At 44.2% G+C, this 20,512-nt stretch overlaps 2 protein-coding genes across 5 annotated transcripts in view; one reads left to right on the top strand and one right to left on the bottom strand.

Moving 5' to 3' along the window:
• Positions 1 to 13,591, top strand: part of C1QTNF4 (C1q and TNF related 4) — a 26,761-nt gene extending 13,170 nt beyond the window's left edge. For 2 of the 3 annotated variants that reach the window (XM_030007011.2, XM_030007021.2), the window contains exon 2: positions 12,059 to 13,591. In XM_030007011.2, coding sequence (XP_029862871.1) covers positions 12,059 to 13,167 — 1,109 coding nt within the window. In that variant the 3' untranslated portion in view covers positions 13,168 to 13,591. Of the gene's footprint in view, positions 1 to 1,021; positions 1,651 to 12,058 lie in introns of those variants that run through there. The other variant, XR_003922403.1, reaches the window with a different exon arrangement.
• Positions 13,592 to 15,318: 1,727 nt separating this feature from the next.
• On the bottom strand, positions 15,319 to 19,674 carry FAM180B (family with sequence similarity 180 member B). Of its 2 annotated transcripts, none has more exons than XM_030007402.2 (3): positions 19,269 to 19,674; positions 17,235 to 17,314; positions 15,319 to 16,687 (listed from the first exon to the last, which is right to left on the bottom strand). In XM_030007402.2, exons 1-3 carry the CDS (start codon positions 19,477 to 19,479, stop codon positions 16,244 to 16,246), a joined length of 735 nt encoding a protein of 244 aa, XP_029863262.1. In that variant the 5' UTR covers positions 19,480 to 19,674; the 3' UTR covers positions 15,319 to 16,243. The 2 variants fall into 2 exon arrangements, with proteins under 2 accessions (XP_029863262.1, XP_029863263.1); XM_030007403.1 differs by having other exon boundaries at positions 19,211 to 19,376.
• Positions 19,675 to 20,512: the final 838 nt, after the last annotated feature.

The following is a 20,512-nucleotide window of genomic DNA, read 5'->3' as shown; positions in this document are numbered from 1 at the left end:
TCCCAGTGCAGACGGAGCTTTACAGAAATAGTCACACAAGCATTTCTACTGCCATTATGAGGGGACTGGCATTTTTTAAATACTGGAAACAATATAAAGCCAGAAAGCAGATATGGGAAAACTTTGTAAAACTATGTGTGTATTGAGGAGATTGTTCAGCAAATGCTTCTCACTGTCCCTCCAGCCAGGGCAGTAGACTCTGCCTTGTGGGCAGCAGTACCTCTGCGTCAGATTGTCACAGAAAAATCCAAGTACAAAAGCACAACTGTGAAAGCTTGACTTGTACAGGATTTAAGGGAGGAACTTCATAGCTCACTGTTGAAGAAGTTGACAAGCTGATTAAATCCCTGGACCAAAATAGAATTTAAAAAGTGGAAGCAGAAACTGGGGTTTTCCTGAAGGTATCAGCTATCAATTCACAGCCTTGGGATGTCTCATTTGCACCACCTATAGCCTTCTGAGAAATAGTTGTTAGTAAAATGGTTAAAAAATTGAAAGGGCCCAGGTTCCAGCTGTCTACAGGCATTCCTCAGAGAGGTCTCATTACAAGGGATTTGGCAGGAAAGAGCACTGGAAATGGGGAACTGCACATTGCTGATTGTGAAGGGTCAGTATTAACAAACATGACAATGACTAACTTTGCTAACTTGCTTTGCTACTTTTAACTGTGTATCTGTAGACATAAAAGAAAGACTGCTACTGGGCCAAGAATTTGATAAACCTGATTCATGAAAAGCAACTGATATTGAAGAGCACTATGTGTATTGCAGAATTTCATTGCTAATCAAGAACTTCTGTATCACCCAGGGGAAGTCTGGGTCTCAAAAGACTGTCTGGTGACAAAAATAGGGGTAGTCACAAGCAATGATTATTCTTTAAATGATTGTTTCTTGATCTGTCTACCAATTCACTGGGTATGAAAGCAACAGGATTGTCATGTCAGACGATTAGAGAACAGGACCAGAAAAAAGACTCATTAGCGTATGTGGACTTTGACTGACAGCTCCCTTTCCCCAAACAGAGTTTGACAGAGCAGAGTTTTCATTCTGGAATAATACTGGCCTCTGCTTTGGTGCTGAGCACATGATGCTTGTTTCTTCTCAGTTCTCCAGCTCCAGGCCTGTGTCCTGACCCAGCAGGAGGAGGAGCAGAAAGGAAGATGCCAGAGCAGAGGTGGAAGATACACAGATCTTAATGCCTTTTATCACCTTCTTCACTAAACTAGAGCTCAGTGAATTTCCAAATTGAGATGTTGCAGCATGTTGGCAGTGAAGAGCAGCACTGCAGTGCAATTCACAGTGTCCTCTGAGTATCTTCACAGTAATAAAACAGCAGGGCATGAAAAGAAATGAATGTGATTTTTTGGCTGAGTGTGATGGCAGATGTTAAAAGACAGCATGCTTTCCTGCCTTAACCTGTCAAGACAAGAAAAAAAACTCCCAGGGAAAGCAGCATTCCTGTAGGTAAATGCCCCAGTACAGATAGAGTTTTTTCAGATGGATTTGCAAAGCCTACTGTCAGAAAATACCAGTCAATAGCATGGGATATTTTCTCAAAGTATGTTATAGGACAGCCTTGGTGGATAAAAAGACCAAAGCAATTATGTTTCCATTGATGAAACATAGTGTTACAAGTTGATCTACTAAGCAAAGGGAAATTATTCCTTCCTAAAAGTTTTCTGCTAACTGCAGATAGTCAAGAGGGGGGACCAGAGTTACCCAACTTGTGAACACCTTTGGTTGCATTGCTGTATCAGCTCCTAGCAGTCAGTGAACTCAGACTTGACTGGTGGTGTGGTTTAAGCCCAGCCAGCAACAAAGCAGCATGAGGCCACTCGCGCACTCCTCCCGCCTGGGTGGGATGGGGAGGAGAAAATATAATGAAAAGCTCATGGGTTGAGACAAGGACAGGTGGATCGCTCACCAATTAGACTCAACTTGGGGAAAAAACAAAATTAATTTAATTTACTACCAATCAAATCAAAACAAAGATACTGAGAAGTAAAACCAAACCCTAGAACACCTTCCCCCCCACCCCTCCCTCCTTCCCAGCCTCAACTTCACTCCTGATTTTCTCTGCCTCCTCCCCACCAGTAGCACAGGGGGACGGGGAATGGGGGTTACGATCAGTTCATCACACGTTGTCTCTGCCGCTCCTTCCTCCTCAGGGGCAGGACTCATCACTCTTCACCTGCTCCACCGTGGGGTCCCTCCCATGGGAGACAGTTCTCCATGAACTTCTCCAATGTGAGTCCTTCCCAAGGGCTGCAGTCCTTCATGAGCTGCTCCAGTGTGGGTCCTTTCTGCACGGGCTGCAGTCCTTCAGGCACAGACTGCCCCAGCGCGGGCTTTCCCGTGGAGTCCTGGCCATCTTGGGGGGCATCCACCCGCTCCGGCGTGGGCTCCTCTCTCCCCGGGCTGCAGGTGGGCATCTGCTCCCCCACTCACCTCCGTGGGCTGGGGGGGACAGCCTGCCGTCTCACCGCGGGCTGCGGGGGCATCCCCTTCTCCCCATCCTTCCTCACCGACCTTGGTGTCTGCACAGGGGTTTCTCTCACATCCCACTGCCCTCTCCGCTGCAGGTTTTCCTTTCTTAAATATGTTGTCCCAGACATAGTACCACCACCGCTGACTGGGTCAGCCTTGGCCAGCGGCATGTCCAGCTTGGAGCCAGGGAAGCTTCTAGCAGCTTCTCACAGAAGCCACCCCTGCAGCCCCTCCCCTGCTACCAAAACCCCACCACACAAACCCAAAACAACTAGGGAACAAATATGCTTTTTGTTGTCGTTGCGTGTAACCCCAGCTGGCACTCAGCTATCCATTAATTCCCTTAGGGGATGACTGCTGGACTCCACAGGCTCATCCTAACTTGTGATTTGATGATCAACTAGAAGGAAGCAACACATTCCCTTTAGCTTTTACCCAGGTGGGTGATGTGGCAGGTCTTAGAGCAATGACCGGAGGGCAGCATTCCAGTGAGTGGGGGAACAGGTCAGAAGGCACAACTGCAGGCACAGAGTTCCAGGAAAAATGAGAATTATGTGCCCACTCAAGTGAAAGAGAGAAAGAGAAGGTGTGGCTATGCAGCTAAAGAAGAAAACAGACAAGAAAATCTAAAACTTGGTCCTTTTTCTGATTAGGACCTTACATAGCTGTTAAATTAAAATCCTATATTGGCTGATACAAAGGGCAGGAGTGCAGACTCACAGAAAGGAAATTGAGGACATAAAACGAATACCGAGAGGACAAGGAACAAACCTTGAGAGTACACCACACATTCCAAAACCTCTTATAATATCTCCGCAATCTCATGTACAACAGTCTTCAACAGGAAAGTATAACACAAAAGTTGTGATTCCTGTAATGTATAGACAGTCCTATTTAGTGCACCTTCTTGGGTATCAGCTTCCACAGGTTCCTATTAGTTCCTGGACAAATAAACCTACAGCTGGTTTCATTCTTAATGAAGGGATGAGAGGAGAACATGAAAGGATCACTGCAAGATTTTTCCCAACCGATGGTGCTGTACCTGACAGGTTTGCTGGGTGACTGGGCATGTGAACAAAAGTGGCGGTGTGGAACAGGAAGGAAAGCCAGTACAACCAGTGTTTAACTGGAACACTTACTCTCATCCTGATGAAATTTCCTTTAATGTCTATAAGTATTTCTTACAACCAAGGACTGAAAGAAAATTGACAAATAGGGCATCAACTCTGAGAACAGCATAGGAACCTGGTCTGCGTGGTTGGAGAATAAAAATATTCATTCAGCTGCATTGAAGGAAACTGCTGCTTGGATGCATAGAGGAAAGTGTGGTTTAAAAAAAATCAGACAATAACTACCTATACTGTAGATACCTACCTATAGTAAATACTGTAAATACCTACCTATAATCTCTGAACTGTTGCTAGACTTCCATTTGTTAACAGGAGGAGTGGGGATTATCCCAAGAGCTAAACTTTCCTTCACTGGACGGAGGTGGGGTAGAAAAACTGAGCCACGGTATGTAACAATAAGACAGGAAGAATAAAGGGTTAGAATCTGAGCTGATTCCAGAGTACTGATTCTAGTGTCATTCTGCCTAGCTAGTGTTTCCACTTTGTCACTCACGGCTCAGTTTACCCTATTGATTATAATGCAGAGATGTTTTAAAAAAAAAAAAAAAAAGTCCTGAAGGATCTGAGCTACACCACCACTTCAGGAAAACCTAAGAACAAGCTTGTGTTCAGTGGAGCTGTCTAAACAGCCTTTTCATTCTTTATCAACCCTTTAAAGTCCCCATGCTTCATTAGTTCTTGGGAAAAACATTCATCTTTTTCCTGCCCAAACTCTTACTAAAAGAGACAAATTACAAGAGTGGTCTGTGATGCTGAACCCATCTGCATCTTCCTTAGGTTCCCAATATTTGTCTCCAACTCAGAAATGTCTTATGCAAACACTTCTAAACTTTCTCCCTCATTGTTTCTTAAGAGAGTCTCTCGTGGTCTGTATAGCCATTACCTTCCTCTTCACATTCTCCTTTAGCACTGCTGTGGTGCTAACTGGATCTTGCTTGTTGATTCCAGCTGGTCAGATGATGAAACTCTTATTTGCTGACTCTTTCAGTTTAGCACCTTTAATCCTGCAGGGTTTGGTTGGGGTTTTTTCCAGACTATATAATAGCATAGTAAAAGTAAAATCTTATGCTACATTTGCTTGTTATTACCCATGTCCCCTATCCTATGTCTTCTAGACTATAAGCATCTTTTAAAAGCTCTTCTACTGAGTCCAGTAACGTGCAGTTCAGCAGGCTACCAGCTTCTTTGCAGACTACCATAGTTTAAATATCTTAAGGCAGGTGGAAATTTAAAATAAAATCATCCCTGTAACTAATTCTCATTCATTTTTAAATAATAATTTCCCATTTGCCTTTGGAATAGCCTGAAATGCACTGGTTGTGCTCAGCGTTCTTCTTTATAAGGTGTCTGTCACTCCAGTAGGTCTGTTGCTGGGGCAGTCTGTCTGGCAGTGTCCCTGTGCTTCGTATGGTTTTACTTCCACAGCCAAAGCAAAAAAAACAGGACTTCTGTGAAAAAGGCCTCCCGCTACATGGCTTCCAGCCCAGCCACGTGAACAATAAAATTGCCCTCTACTCCATTCTCTGAGGTCTCTGTGCTTTTCTCTCTCTTTAGAGCTAGCTTTTGCACTGGCCTTTTGGGGCCTTCCTCTCTCTCTGTCTTAACTGAGATCTTTATGGTATATGCTGCCAAAGTGTCAGTTACTTTCTTTTACCTATCAAAATACCTCCTGGTATTCCAGGCCAGACTGTCTCTGTTAATCTTTTATGCCAGTGTGATCTGCCTTCTGGTGCAGCAATCCGGTTCCTCCTGGAGAGATGGGATGCTTCAACAAAGCCTTGTGCTGCAGGCTCAGCATCTCTTGTGCGCACCAGGAGAAAGAAATGCACATAAACCAGGCTAAAAAAGGAAATTAGGTTTGGGGGTGGGAAAAGAGATGGTTTAACTTTGGCATTACTGTAACTGTAACTGGATCCATGCAAAAATTCCTACTGTTGAAATGGTCTCGGTGTTTTATGTCTAAAGGTAGCAGTGCTAAATAAATACTATACAGCAACAGACTTCTGGCTTGCTCAAGCTGTGGTTTCCAGGCTTCTCTGGCCTATGCTTCCACAGAAACCATTTATCACTGAACTCATTCCCAGCAATGGCTAGTTTTTTTCACTACTTACTGCTGGTGTAATTTCAATGACAGCTTATCAACAGTTTGTTTGGCTGTGTGTACAGAACAACTTGATAGTATTAACACATTTTATGAACTACAGTTTAAACTCAAATACTCTAACAATGTTTTCTGTTCTTCCACTCCTGAGCAGTGTTAGAGTATTTTTCTTTGCTTTATAGTTTTTAGCCTTGTTTGCTTGAGGAGTGTGTATGTGGTGGAGAGTTGGATTTGTGTAATTTGTTCATTTAGAAAAGGATGTAAAAAAAATTATATTACATTTTAAAGCATTAGTCTGTTAGAATAACTCCTTGCTCCCACCTAGAGTTTATTCAGCTGTCTTCTCTACCAAAATACCACTTTGACCGTCTAAATGAATATTTTTTTAAATATACATAGTAGCCAAAACTAGAAGACACATTGTGTCACCCTGGCACTTCAAATGTGTGTAACAAATTTCCTTGAATGCTGTTATAGGAACAAAATTCTTAATGTCAGAACTATCATGTTTCTATTTTGATCAGAGAATAGACATCATCTTATACAACATGATTTTATCTTAAACAGAGTTGTTAGGGCTTCCATTGAAATATAGCAGCTTTAATTAATATTCTGAAGTGCAGGCTAACATTAGAGGCTTATGCCAAAACACAGTCTCTCCATTTCCTTTTCCTGAGTATGGCTGGAGTTGAGACACTTCAAAAGAATTTTTGTCTCTCCACAGATCTTTGAGTATACAGAAGCTGGTTTATTATGTTAAACGACTCCCTTGACTCAAGGAAACATTTAAAATTAAGTACTTTCTATTCTAATGCCGTACAGTTCTGTCATCCAAAGTGTGGCGTATAGTTTCCAAAAAGCATCCTAAATGCTTCAGAATATGTTTTACCTCTCAGGATTGTTCCAGAGTTCAAAAAACCACATTCATCAAAAGCAGAGAAAGGCCGAAGCCGTAAGTGAATCCCTGATTTTGTCACATAGTACTCCTTATACAGATTTTGCTTTTGAGGATCTGCTACAATAAATTTCTCCTTGATGTTGGAAAAAGTGATGCATTTGCATCATTATCTGATGCTCTTAATCTGTATCGGATGAGTGGAACAGACAGTATGTGGTATCTGGGGAAAAAAGTCTTGCTAACTGTAGTCCAAGAAGGCTGTTCATTACACAGGCTTTCACTGATTCAAATAATTGAAACATTTGCAGCTGTCCTTAAATATTAGAGTGAGAGCTAAGAAAAACAGGGCTTTGCTCTTGTGGTCTACAGGATTTTAAGAACTTTTACTAACAGTTAATCCAACTGAGCTGCTTCACTTTTGTTTCATATCTCATTCTTCAGTGATCTTCTGGGTAAAACTCCCACTGAAATTAGAGGACTCTTGCCTAAGGTAGGACTAGGGAATCTAGCTCATTAATATTTTGGAATAGAAAGAAAACCCTTGTGAGTTTTACAAGAAGATCTGGCCTGCAAGTCTAGAAATGGGGTGACCTTTCTATTATTGAAAGTCCTTTTGTAAATCCATGGATTTCAGTAGAAGAGTAAAGCTAATTGTCTTTCCACTGGTGGATTGATTCTGTTCCAGGACAGAAAAATCATCTCCAGCAAGCACAAAGCTATTAATGTTTCCTGGGTCCTGCAAAAGGTGAATTATGTCTCTTTCTTTTCAAAAAAGATTTGCAACTCCTGTTCTGCGATGTGAGTCACTACCATTTTAGCCCCTTCTTTTCAGGTCATTAATTTAATGTCAGTGCCTTTGAGAACGTTTAGCTCCATCATGTGTTTTGTGCCTCCTGTTCCAAAATTAGTTTCTCGATTTCTTCCCTGTGGGCTGCTGTCCCTGCTGGTATTGCCTAGCGTAAAGGCAGTAGCATACCTTGTTTATCCCTTGGGTCTACTTAATTTCATTGCATACTTCTGTGGTGTTACTACAGTAAGGAATGTGGGGACAAAGGGCCCTGATTCATATGTAAATGTAATGAGAATAACACAGCTGCTATGTATGACACACGCGTGGCGCAAGCTGAAGACCCACTTTTCACCTCTAGCTTGGGTCTTTCACCTCACTCTGCAGTTTTAAAAGTTATGCCATAGCATGCACTTAAGGCTGATACCACAGTGTCCATGGCCAGCCTCACATCCCTGGTGCTATCTCTTCCCTGCTGGAAGAAAGCTATCCCAGTAAAAGACTTGGGCAGCAGAAGCATTTGCTGGGGGAGCAACAGAACATTTTGGAAGCTTTATCTTTCAGACTTACTACACTGATACTCAAGTCCAAGAGTTGTTGTGAGTTGCCTCTGTTTATGGCAGCCCTGTAGCTAGCTGAGTCTTCCTAATGATTGGCATGTTATTCTTAGACTGGTTTCATGTCAGAGGCAGTTATTAAATACTTTCTAAATTATTTTAAAAAGATAAAGAACCTAAATAGTCCTGAAAGTGGTGAGTGGGAGCTGTCAAGGAAACAACTTGCTAATGGAAACACAGCATAATTAACTGCCTTGTTTAAACGACTTGCCAGTAAGTTGTTGGGAAGAGCTGATAAATAAGGGACTGCAGCAGCAGAGAGTCTTTGCAACTGTAACTGAGTGATCCAACCCTTAATAAGTAACCTTATTACAGAGAAATTAGCTTTGGGACAGAAACAAGGATAGTGGTCATCTGAAAGAACATAAGGTCAGATTCACTACAGAGTTTTTTAAACTGTTTTGTCTTTTTGTGGTTTTTTGGACAGCAGTGACGTGCTTGCAGTATATTCCCTGACTCCTGGATATACTGAGCGAGCTGTAAAGCATAGGCAGTGCTTTAGAACCAGGCTCCTGTTGTGACTAAAAACCCAAATGCCAAATCCTTTCCTGTCATTTCTTGTCTCAAGAGCGTGCCACCATGTCACAGTCATCCTGGTTCTTCATGCAGCCACACCATGGTGATCACTGGAATAACAACGGATGAGTATGAATCAGAAACTTCTAATAGCCCTTTTAAGTTTGCCTTTAGGGCTTGGTTTTCTAAGCTGGAAGCTGAAATGAGCCTGCCATGCTAGATGTAGCACTCTGCACTCTGCAAAAATAATACTGCTGAACCAGAGGCTGAGCTCACAGTGTGACAGTTTGGGATTTAGTTCTTGGTGGGATGTTAGGGCCTATTAGTATTGCTTAAACGGCAGCAATGGCCAAATGCTGTACAGACATGGGAAGAGAGAGCCTTTGCCCTGAGGAGCTCACAAACTAGATGGCAAAGTGAGGAAAAATAAAAACAGCATGGAAGCAGATGCATGGCAATTAGTGATGGCTTAATAGTTCCATTGAAAATGCTTTCTTAAATTAATTTGCTGGATGAAAGATAGTCTGTCTGTCAGGCCTGCCATTAGCTGGTTAGTTCCATGTAATTGTCATGGCTAGGGTTAGTAGCGAGTGAATTTTCAACTGTGAGAAGGCAGTAGCTATGGGAATCAGTTACAGAATCAGGAATCATGACTTCGGAGGTCTCTAGTCTGACCTCCTGCTGAAAGCAGGGCCAACACTGAATGCAGACCAGGTTGCTCACAGCTTAATCCAGTCTGGCCTTGAAAACTTCCAAGGATGGAGACCTCACAATCTCTCTGGGCAAACTGTTCCATTCTTAATTGCCCTCAGCATGAATTTGTTTCACTTATACGCGGTCTGAGCCTCCCCTTTTGGATTTTATGACCATTGTCTCATTCTCCCACCATGAACATCAGTGAAGAACCTAGCTCTGTCACCTCAGTAACCTCTTCATAGGTACTGGAAGGCTACTACTAGATCCCCCCAAAACTTTCTCTTCTGCAGGCTAAACAAGCCCTGTTTCCTCAGCCTCTCCTCATAGGGCAGGTGCTCCAGACCTTAGCCATCTTGGCTGCCGTCTTCTGGAGTCACACAAGTGCCAACTAAAGGAGAATAATCACCGCCTGTGGTTACTGGCAACTTTCTGTTCATGCACCCCAGCATGCTGTTAGCCTTCATTACTTGCAGAGCACAACACTAACTCAGGTATAAATTATTGTTCTCCAGTACTTCTAGATCCTTTTCAGTAGCACTGCTCCCCAGCCAGTTAGTCGCCAGCCTGTACCAACACACAGGGTTAGTCCATCCCAGGTACAGGAATTTGCATTCATCCTTGCTGAATTTCCTTTCAGTCCATTACTGAAAGCCTGTCTAGGTGCCTCTGCATAGCAGCTGTGCCTCCAAGTGTATTGGCAAACCCTCTTTTTTGGTGTCATCTCTGACCTTGGTGAGTGGGCATTCTGTCTCCTTCTCCAGGTCATTGGTAAAAAATATTAAAGAGGACATCTGAAATTAAATATTAAACATTAGCCCTTGAGCCTGACAACCCAGCCAGTTTTTCACCTCTCTAGTAGTCCACTTATCTAGATTGTAACATCACAACTTGGATATAGGAATGTTCTGGGAGACTGTAGCAAAAGCCTTGCTAAAAGGTCGGTGACATCCACTGGTCTCTTCTCACAAGAAGGCAATCAGTTCGGTTAAACATGATCTACCCTCAGCTGATCAACACATGCTAAATGTCATGTCCTTTGCCTAGAAATGTGTTCCAAAAAGAACACTCCATGATTTTCCCAGGGACCAAAGAGAGGGGCTAACTGGCCGACTGGCCTGTAGTTCCTCAGGTTGTCTCACTTGTCCTTTCTGAAAATGGGTGCAATATTTCCCTTTCTCTAGTCACCAAGGACCTCCTTTGATCTCCATGACCTTTCAAAGATGATAGAGAGTGGCCTCAATATGACATCAGTCAGCTCTCTCAACACCCTTCATTGCAGCTCATGGGGTCCCATGGATGTGTTCAGGAGAAGCAGGCAAAGTCAGGAAAAACATTCTGAATTCAGGGGCATGGAGGAAAATACTGAGACATTTGTGAGAGAAGTCATCTAATGTAAAATTAGGACATGGATGGATATTTCTTTTAGTCTTTGCTAGTGTGACACTTTCATGTACTTAAGGGAGAATCTAATTCATTCTTGGGTTCATTTCTATTAGAGCTGCATTTCAGATTTCAGTTTTATTCTCAAGTGTGAAAGAGCAGGGACTGCAGGTCAAGCTGAATTCCTGTTGGTGAGTGATTCTAGGTATCACATCTTGCCAAAACAGGATCCCATTGCCACCTCACAGTATACATGGGTTTCATCTGCTTTACTTCTATTACTAGGCCATCCCAGTTGATTCAAACATTTACCCCTTTATCTTTTTTAATTCAGGATTTGTCTTCACCCCTCCCCGCAATGAGTACCATGTTTTGCTCCTGTTCTGCTGGTCTGTGAATTCATTGTTTGCAGGCTGGCAAGGCACCAGTTCTGGGGTGACAGATGGGGCAGACTGCAAACCAGGCAGTTGCCTCCCAGCCTGAATGATATTTTAATAAGCACAGAGAGGTGACAGAGAGAGAAGCTTCTCACTGGAATGACTGACAGTTTTGTTTTCAGCCTGAAAGCACTAATAGATGAATTTTGGCCTCGGTCCAAAAAAAAATCACAGAAACTAGAAGCAGAAAATCCCATTAGCTCCTAACTTATCCCTCTTTTTTAAGGGTCAAAGAAGTTTTTTCTCTCTGGCTATTATCCAGATAGGGAGTTGTTTCCCTGTTTTCAGTATTTCAGTTCTCTCTCAGGGACCCTATACTTTGGGAGACTTGCCTTCTATTTATCTTTTGTTTTCCGTCTCTTTTTTTCATTTCATTCATTTTCTCCATTGTCTTCCTTCCTTCCCCAAAGATTCCCTCCACTTCTAGTTTCTTTACACTCTTCACAGATTCATGGTGAGTAATGGGGTCTACCAACTTACTTGGCTTCCAGCTTCCACATCCTGTGAAACAGCTACTGCAGTGCTAGGCAATGGCATCTGCATGGGAACCTCTAGAGCGTATGTCCTCTTCTCCCTGCCCTTCAGCTGTATCTCAGTTGTATAATATAGGGTCTGTGTAGGGCTTTGTTTCGTCCTTGGTCATGAATAAAAGCACTACAAAAGGGAGCTCTGGCAAAGCCCCAGCAAGCTCTGAGATCCCTCTGCATTGTGAGCAACACAGTGTTTTGCAGACAAGCTGTAGGATAGCCTGGCTTTCAAAGAAGATTCTTTTTCTTCTTACGAGTACAGGGAAAAAAGATCCAGCTCTCGCTAGGAAAATATCAAAACGATGCTGGGATCTGAACTGAGGTATGGTCCCACGCACTGATCAGAGAATGTACTGGAAACTTCTCCATATTTGGACATAGACCTTCATGTCTATTTAGCAAGATTCAGGTCAGGGTTTCAACTGGAGAATGAGCTGGAAATTAATGGAATTCCAGCTAAAATATGCTTCTTTTTCCTTTCAGATACAATGATGACACTGAAGGTTCAGATCCTGTTTGGTTTCCTTTGCTGCATGATTCTTCTGCCTACAGATGGCTTCCCAGCAGACACCAGTACTGAATTTCGTTCTGCTTTCTCTGTGGCCAGAACCAGCAGCATGGAAGGGAGCTCTGAGATGGTCATTACCTTTGACAAAGTGTATGTGAACATTGGCAATGACTTTGATCCCAAGACTGGGTTGTTCCGCTGTCGGATCCCTGGAGCCTACTACTTCTCCTTCACTGTTGGGAAGTACCCAAAGAAAAATTTGTCTGTCATGCTGATGAGAAACAAGAATGAAGTGCAAGTGATTGTGTATGACGAACATCACCGCAAGGAACGGAAGGTAGCCAGCCAGAGTGCCATGCTGCAGCTTGACTACGGTGACACAGTTTGGCTGCGTTTACATGGAGATCCCAAGTATGCTCTTTACAGCAATGTGGGCCCCTATACAACTTTCAATGGCTACCTAATCTACCCAGACACTTCTGCCTTCTTCCAGAATGCTCTTAGCTCTCAAGAGCTGGGGCCACACCATCACACTATTCAGCAACTTCCCGGAGAGCAGAATGAAGCTTCACAGCGACACGTGTTATCTGACCAGCCGAACAGGGAACAAGACCCTCGCTCTGCATTTTCTGTTGCCCGCTCACAAAGTCTCCTGGGGACAGACGACAAGCAAACCCAGCATGAGCCAATCACGTTTGACACAGAGTTTGTGAACATTGGAAAAGATTTCAATTCCTCCACTGGCATCTTCTCATGCCGTATACCTGGTGCATACTATTTCTCCTTCACCATTGGCAAAATGCCCTTTAAGACTATGTCAGTGAAACTTATGAAGAACCACAATGAGGTGCAGGCCATGATCTATGATGACAACCACTCCAAGAGGCGGGAGATGCAGAGCCAGAGTATCATGCTGCCTCTGCAGTACAGGGACACCGTTTGGCTCTACAGCCATCAGCATGATGGCTATGGTGCCTACAGCAACCATGGCAAGTACATCACCTTCACCGGCTTCCTGATCTATTCAGAGGCTCAGCCAAAGCGGCTTCCAGGTGCCAGCTCCCCCCAAGGGTCAAATAATTAGGTGCAGATGTGAAAGGAGCGTAAGAAAAGCCAAGGTGCCATGAACTTGGGTATAGCTCCTCTTCAAATATCATCTTCTACTTTGAGCATGCTATCATGTGTCCAGTGCTTTCCCTATGCTGCACGCTTGTGCCCTGTCTGCAGGGCCACTGCCGTGTCTGCCATTCATCCATAGAAAGGTCTTTACAGGTTGTCTGTGTGTGTCCTGTGTTGGTGTTTGATTTAAGCATAAAGCATGAGGTAGTTTGGGGGCAGGGGTGGGGCAGCGTAGCGAGATGCTGAGGATCAGAGAGCCACTGCGGTAACGTTACTGCAGATCCCCGGCATCCAGAAAGCAAAGGATGTGGTGACTTTCCTTGCATTTCTGGGGAGGGAATAAATGTAATGAAAATGAATGTAATAAAAATAAAAAAGATGTAAAATTTTCTCAGATTGGAATTTGTTGTTACTTGTGAGACTTGTGTGCTTGTCACTGGCTGAGGTACCAGCTCAGGAGAGAAAGAAGCATGGTGATCATATGAGCTGCAGTATGTGTTACTGAGCCAGTCTGTGTACACTCTTTTTTATCATTCATGTGTGTGAAGTGTTGGTACCTCTTAACAATTTTATTGCAAGTTTCACAATATTCGGTGCTTTTCTTAATCTGACTCTGATGAAGTCAAGAAGCTGTGTTTGAGAATCTCAGCTTCCATTTAATGAAAATAATACATTTAGAAACAAACAAAAAAGTAGGCTTCTAGCCCTTGTAGTAAAGGATGAAGGGCTCAAATCTATGAACGGACCATCCTCTGAAAGCTCAGAAGCAAGGTAAGTAAGAAGAATAAAAAATGTATTTTTAAATGTCTTAATATTTGGGTCAGGAGCAGGCTCATAATGTGTTAAGTGTGAGCAGTACCATGACATGCAATGGCAGTGTTGAGTGCAGGGGCATTACATTCTCCAGAAATGAGCTCCTTGAATACAAGGGTATGGCTAACCTGCCATATGCTGTATTGGTAACCTAGTGCAAACAGGATCGAAGGTACCAGTAAGTGATAATTTCCGCATCTGTGTTCCAGTGGTTTCTTATAGCCTGTGTTCCGCCGAGCCGTAGTGCTGCTGTAGAGAGAGTGGTGTGGCTGTCGAGGGCACTTCTGTGTTCCTACAGGGCAGTTGGGACTGACGGCGGGGTCCACCGAGGCAGGTAGTAGGAAAGCAGGAGGCTGGAGGCTTCATTGTAGTGCGATTGGTGCTGTTTCAGTTGAGCAAAACCCTGATTTGCCTCCCAAAATACATAAACTTCAAAAGTGCATCATCTGGAGCATGCACAAAACTTTGTGACATCACTTGAGTTTAATTTATAATCTGCTCAACAGATAGCAATGTTTTTAAACTGATCCTAACAAAATCATGAACTCAAAATAGTGTATTTGCATCTGAGTCACCAAACCAACCCCTTCAACCTTTATCCAAACGTTCATATAGCTCAGACTGTATATTCTCCAGCAAGACAATATTTTCATGCACTAGTGCCATCCTAGCTCAGCTTTTTGATGATATTCTCTGCTCAAACTGGACTTGGCTGCAGCCACTCCCTGCCTCCATCGCTCCATACATATCCTAGACATTAAAGACTGGAGGCATAGTTGGGAAAATGATGAAAGGTAGAGATTGGACGTATGTAAAAAAACAGCATAAAAATAGAAGAAAGCTGGGTGGGATACTAGTTTACTAGAAGTTATACTTCAATTAAAATGCTAATCTTAATTCCTACATCCTTGGGGGGGGGGGGGGTGTTGGGAAGCAACAACCAACCTGCTTTATGAACTCTGTAAATCTATCTTCTACTGTCATAGCCCTAACCTGACCTCTAAAACCATTCTCTGTGGCATCTTGCTTCCAGGCTTCTTATTCCTGCCTCACCAATTCTCCTCTCCATCTGTCGGGCAACAACAGCTTGGAAAAAGATTAACTAGGTCAAAAGCTAGCAGTTCCCACTTTGAATGTCACACATGCCTCCTTTGTTGAGCATCGAAAATTAAGAGTATATTGGTAGAAAGGGAATTATGGGTCACATCATCTAAGCACATGCAATGAATGTTCAAAATTAATGTACCTATAATGGCAGCGGGAAACCTAGTAGAAACAAACAAACAAAAAAATCAAACCCCTCCCGAGTAGATAATTACATTTATTTAATTCCATACTACAATGTGTAAGAGAGAGAAAGGTTAATGATCTCTTTCTAGAAAATAATTGTACTTCTGATTTTGGGGATAGAGATTGTGTATTTATTATGTTTGGCTTGTAAAGTGCCAGTGCTGTACAAAAAAACTTCATAGAAGGGGTAAAATCTGCTGAAGAAATAACTAGGTCATGATCCTTAGGAATTTAAATGAGATTTAAGGAAGTATATTCCAAACTGATAACTGACACAAAGCAGTGTACATGTGTAAATATGGTGTGCAAATACTAGAAAACTTCATGGAATACATACATTTTCAGGTTGCTTTTTAAAGAAAAATTAATACATGAGATGGGACATTACTGTGGGCACACAAAATGTGATGCCACATGAGAAGATAGCTGAAATTAAGTATGTGATCTGTATCATGAAACACAACAAAATCTGCTTAGCTGGTTACTGGAGAGGAGAAAAGATACTGTATTTGGCTGAAACCACAGGGGCAATATAAGGAGGCTGAACTGAATTATCTGAAATGATGTCAGCTAGGACACCAGTGTAACATCCTGGGAAAAAACCTGCCAGGACATCTCCCCAGTAAGCATCAGTGATCAAGATAGACAACACATCTAAATAGCACTGCCCCCTTCAGCACAGCCCACTTAAAAAAACCAAACAAACAAACAAACAAAAAAAACAGGAAAGGGTGAAATGCACTTTACAGTTTCATCCTATTTCATTTAAAAATAAAAGCTCGTGTACAAATCCTTAGAGGGTTGCCAGCGCAATGCAGAAAGCAGGACAAAAAGGTGTGGCGTATTTGTACAACGTCCTGAATAATGTGGAAAGCATTCAAAATAACCAAGGATGCAGCTGAAGTCAGGTGTGTCCTTTCCTACAGTAGTGTCCCTTATTAAGTGCCTCTCTTGGTCCTGGCCAGGTTAGAATGATAGAATTGTTTCAGGGATGCTAAATGTGAAGGCTTCTCCTTCCAGGGCCAGGAAGCCAGCAGGAGGGTGGTATTTGCAGGGCAGAGCCCCTTGCACAGATCACGAAAGATTTCATCGACCAGCTGAGAGAAAAAACTAATCCAGAGATTTTTATCCAGACCCTGCATAGAGCGAACCTGATAGGCACAGTAAACACCAGTGAAAAGGAGCCGGTCAAACTCTGTTAGAGGCAAGGGAGTATCCGTCAGTGAATAATATCTCAGATGCTGCTCAATCTCTGTCCGTGTTTTGGGAACGTCAACCTCTAAAATCTGCATGAACCGCCGTGCCGGGCGCAGGGAGGCCAGCTCTTCATCCCGCAGCCGGATTGTCCTGTCGGCCCGAATATCCAGCCCTCCCCAGAGCATCTGGAAGAGAAGAGCAGCATTGGAAGCCCAGCACAAACCCTCCGCCGGTTATAACCGAGCTGTAAAGCCATCTGCAACGCTGCCAAATCTCGGGCCAGACCGAGAGGCGGCCGCTCCCTGACTCGCTGCCCACAGCCCGCCTATTCCCACTCCACGTCCTTCTCCGCCAGCCCCACACCCCTTTTCCGACCGGCCCCACGCCTTGGTTTCCCCGTGGGACCCATCCAGCCCCCCGTCTCCCGCCCTGCCTGTCCTGCCGCCGCGGCTCCCGCCTTGGCCATTTGGTGAAAGATTCACCTAAACCTGCGGGGTTTGTCCCTGCCCAGAGGTGAGAGGTGCCACGGAGGGGGTCAGAGCCCCCTTCACCCGCACCCCACAATGGGAGGGAGCACAAATGCAATCAGAGCATCCCTGAGGCGTTTTCCAGGCGCTCCCAAAACCCGGCAGGGATGAGAGCAAGCAGAACGTGTGAGTTTTTACGTGCAGGCAGGTGGGAGCGCGGGCACTAACGCTGCCTCGGCCCACGGGCCCCCAAAGCCCAGGAGACCTCTAACACGACGTTGGCGTCCTCGGGGCCGCGATGGCGTGTGTTGGCGCCGGCACCGTCCCTGCTGTGAGGATGTTCATCTGGAAGACATCAGGCAGAGTTTGGTAGCACAAGACCGTGGCCCTTCTTGTTTATTTATGTCATTTTGTTGTCAGTAACGTCTTCGATATTTCTGAGCTGCCACTCACAGCTTGCCAAACATGACAGATGCTGACCACGGGATTTTGATGAGCAAAACAAGCTTTTTTAAGAGACGCAGAAGTGGTTAAGGGAGGCGAGTGTAAGTTTTGGATACGACGGCCCTTAATCCTGCCAACAGAGCTAAAGCGTACAGCAGCAAAGGCACTTGCTTTGACAGGCAGCGAGGAAGTCCCTCACACCGAGTACGGGGGGGTTTTAAACTGACGGGTTTTGGTTGCTTGACAGTTTTTGCTGGAGAAAGTAATGCTGCCCAATGGAAGAAGGGTGCTGGGAGGTTCCTTGACCTGCTGGTGGAAACATAACCTGATGCGTATCCTGGTTTTATACTTCCCTGAGCATCTGCTGCTGGTGAGGGCAGAGTGTGAGGGTAAAAGAAACCCAGCTGGATCCACTATGGCTCTTCTCATGTCCAGCTAATTCCTTCCCGGGCTACGTGACATCAAACATCATCCCATTAAACTGGGAAAAACAGATACAAGGCCAGAGGAATGGGAGTTTATTAATATGAAAGTCACATTAATCCTAAGAATTCTTCAATTTTCATTTACTAATACTTCTAGTGCTTTAACTTTCAGCATTTATTTTGCCTTTATTATTCCTTTCTTTGTGAAAAAGGAGACGCAAGTAGCCTCGGTCCAGGACTGAGAGGGAGGCTGCATCCCCTCCCTTCTCTGTGTTGATTAGTGTAGTTGTGTAGCCAAGACCCTCTTCTACTTCTTAAAGACTCATCCTTCAGGTCAAGAAACATGAAATGGAAGAAGTTTGTATAAAATAGTAAGCTTTCTGACACTTTTTTTTTTTCATTTTTATATGGACGAAGGCTTTTTTATATAAGAAAGAGGGAGAATTTATGTGGAGTACTCCAGAGTTAAGGTCAGCAGGTGCTTATAAAAAGCAGGAAAATGATTTAATACTGTATGTGTGTGATCACTACTACCAAATCCCGCTTCCAACTTTCCGTTCTTGATTAAAGCTTTTCAGGGAGATGTACGAGCTGCCTGAAGAAGCGCCCTGCCACCCCCCAGGCTGTGAAGGTTTGTTTCTCTGCACAGCTGCAGGCTCCCTGATCCAAGCCAGCTGTGGCTTTGGACTGCGAGCAGGGATGTAGTCGCTCTTTCCTACTCCTCCGTGGATGTGCCAGCAAGGCTTTTAGCTCAGGTAAAAATACTGTATCATCCGAAAATTTCTTTGCTGGTCTTCTCTCTGCTAACTGATCTGCTAAGTTCACAGATCCCTCTACTGAGAGATGTCTGACTGGCTGCAAAGTCAGTGAATTTGTTGAATAGCTGCCAAACTGCTGTTATTAGTAACTGTCTCATAAATATATGCCGTATTAGATTTTTGAGTAGAGTAAAACAAAAATTAAACAAAGCATAAAAAATGATGTATGGAAATAATAACAAAAATATCCTCCGGAGATGGGAAAATGGTCCCTTACTTACTTTATCATTCAACAGGGGGGGAAGGGTCCCCAAAAAAGCATCTAGAAAATCCACAAACATTATTGCAGGAGCAGACTTTTTCAGTGGAGACCCAAGAAACCCCCCCACCACCACCACCAAAAATAGCAGCAGGTCTTCATCCTGCAAGCAGGTACAAGTGCCTCCCCCAGTGAACAACGCCAGCCGGGACTCCAGCTCCCTCTCCCACGTGTCAGCACAGCTAGCTGAAGCATTCGACCATATTTGCAGAAGCAGGCAAAGCGTCGCGCCGCCGGCGTTGCACGAACGTTTGCTAAGCCGAGAAGCCTCATCGCTAGCAGGTGCTCTTCCTACCTGTCAGCCTCTGGGATCCGGCAAACATGCACAGGATCAGCCAGGCGTTGAACCGTACCTGGGCCATAGCAGCCCTGCCCGGTAGCCGCTGCCACGTTCTCCGTGGACAGTGCCGCGCGTGAAGCGAGAGCGGTTTGCCGTGGCGTCTTCCCTTGCTGCTTCTGGTCCCAGCAGCCTCTGTTGGAAGGGATCCATCTTTCTGTGTTTCTGGTTGCAGTCCTGGGAAGGGCTTGCAGTTCCACTTGCTGACCCCGAAGGATATTTTCCATCGTACTTTGGAAACTTGGAAGACTTTGTTGCGAAGTTTTTGGCAGAATCGTTTAAGCTGCTTTTCCAAAGACTGATTTCCCACTGCAGTTTATTATAGGAAGCTATTAGTTGCAAGAAATTTCACTACACATGATTGCCTCTGAAGAAGGGAGGACCTCCTGGTCCCTTCTGACTCTGCACAGCGCCTGTCACATCTCTGTGACACTTCTGCTCAGCTCCTTGGCTTCATTTTCATGTTTCCTTTTTCCCGAGTTTGAAAATCTGCAAACAATCCTGAAATGTTCACCAACGGATAAGGCCAGCAGTCTGTGCAGATTCATGGACGGGCAGTAGCAGCCAAAATACACAAGCAGGCAGAAGAAATGTCACTTGTTCAGTTCTGTATCAAACCTCCTGGAGGGAGAACTCAATATACTGACTAGCAAACAGTCAGGATCAGAGCCAGCCAGGCTTTAGCACCTCATGGTCCTCTCCTGTGACGAGACTTCTGGGTTATGATGAGCACAGTCTGCCTTAGATGTTGTGAATGACGTAGACGAAACTTCATCTGATTCTTTTCACAGCAGGTATCTGTTCTCTACACATCTTTGCACTTTTATTAGTGCCCAATCCCCAGTCAAGCTGTTCTGTATTTCTACTCTGTATGGCACAGTATGGTCCTGGGTTCTCCAACAGGTTCTGGGATGCCAGGGTTAGAGAAATATGTAATAATATGTATAAAGAAGTGTCGTGGTTTAACCCCAGACAGCAACTAAGCACCACGCAGCCGCTCACTCACTGCGCCCCCCCCCCCCCCCCAGTGGGATGGGGGAGAGAATCAGGAAAAAAAAAGTAAAAATGGGGTGAGATAAGAACGGTTTAATAGAACAGAAGGGAAGAAACTAATAATGATAATAATAATAATATTAAAATGACAATAATAATAATAAAAGGATTGGAATATACAAATGATGCACAGTGCAATTGCTCACCACCTTCTGACTGATGCCCAGTTAGTTCCCGAGCAGCAATCCGCTCCTCCCAGGCCAACTC

The sequence above is a fragment of the Aquila chrysaetos genome, chromosome 2 (genome assembly GCF_900496995.4).
Source record: "Aquila chrysaetos chrysaetos chromosome 2, bAquChr1.4, whole genome shotgun sequence".
Taxonomy (NCBI): Eukaryota; Metazoa; Chordata; class Aves; order Accipitriformes; family Accipitridae; genus Aquila; species Aquila chrysaetos.
This window is presented reverse-complemented; position numbering and strand designations above follow the sequence as displayed.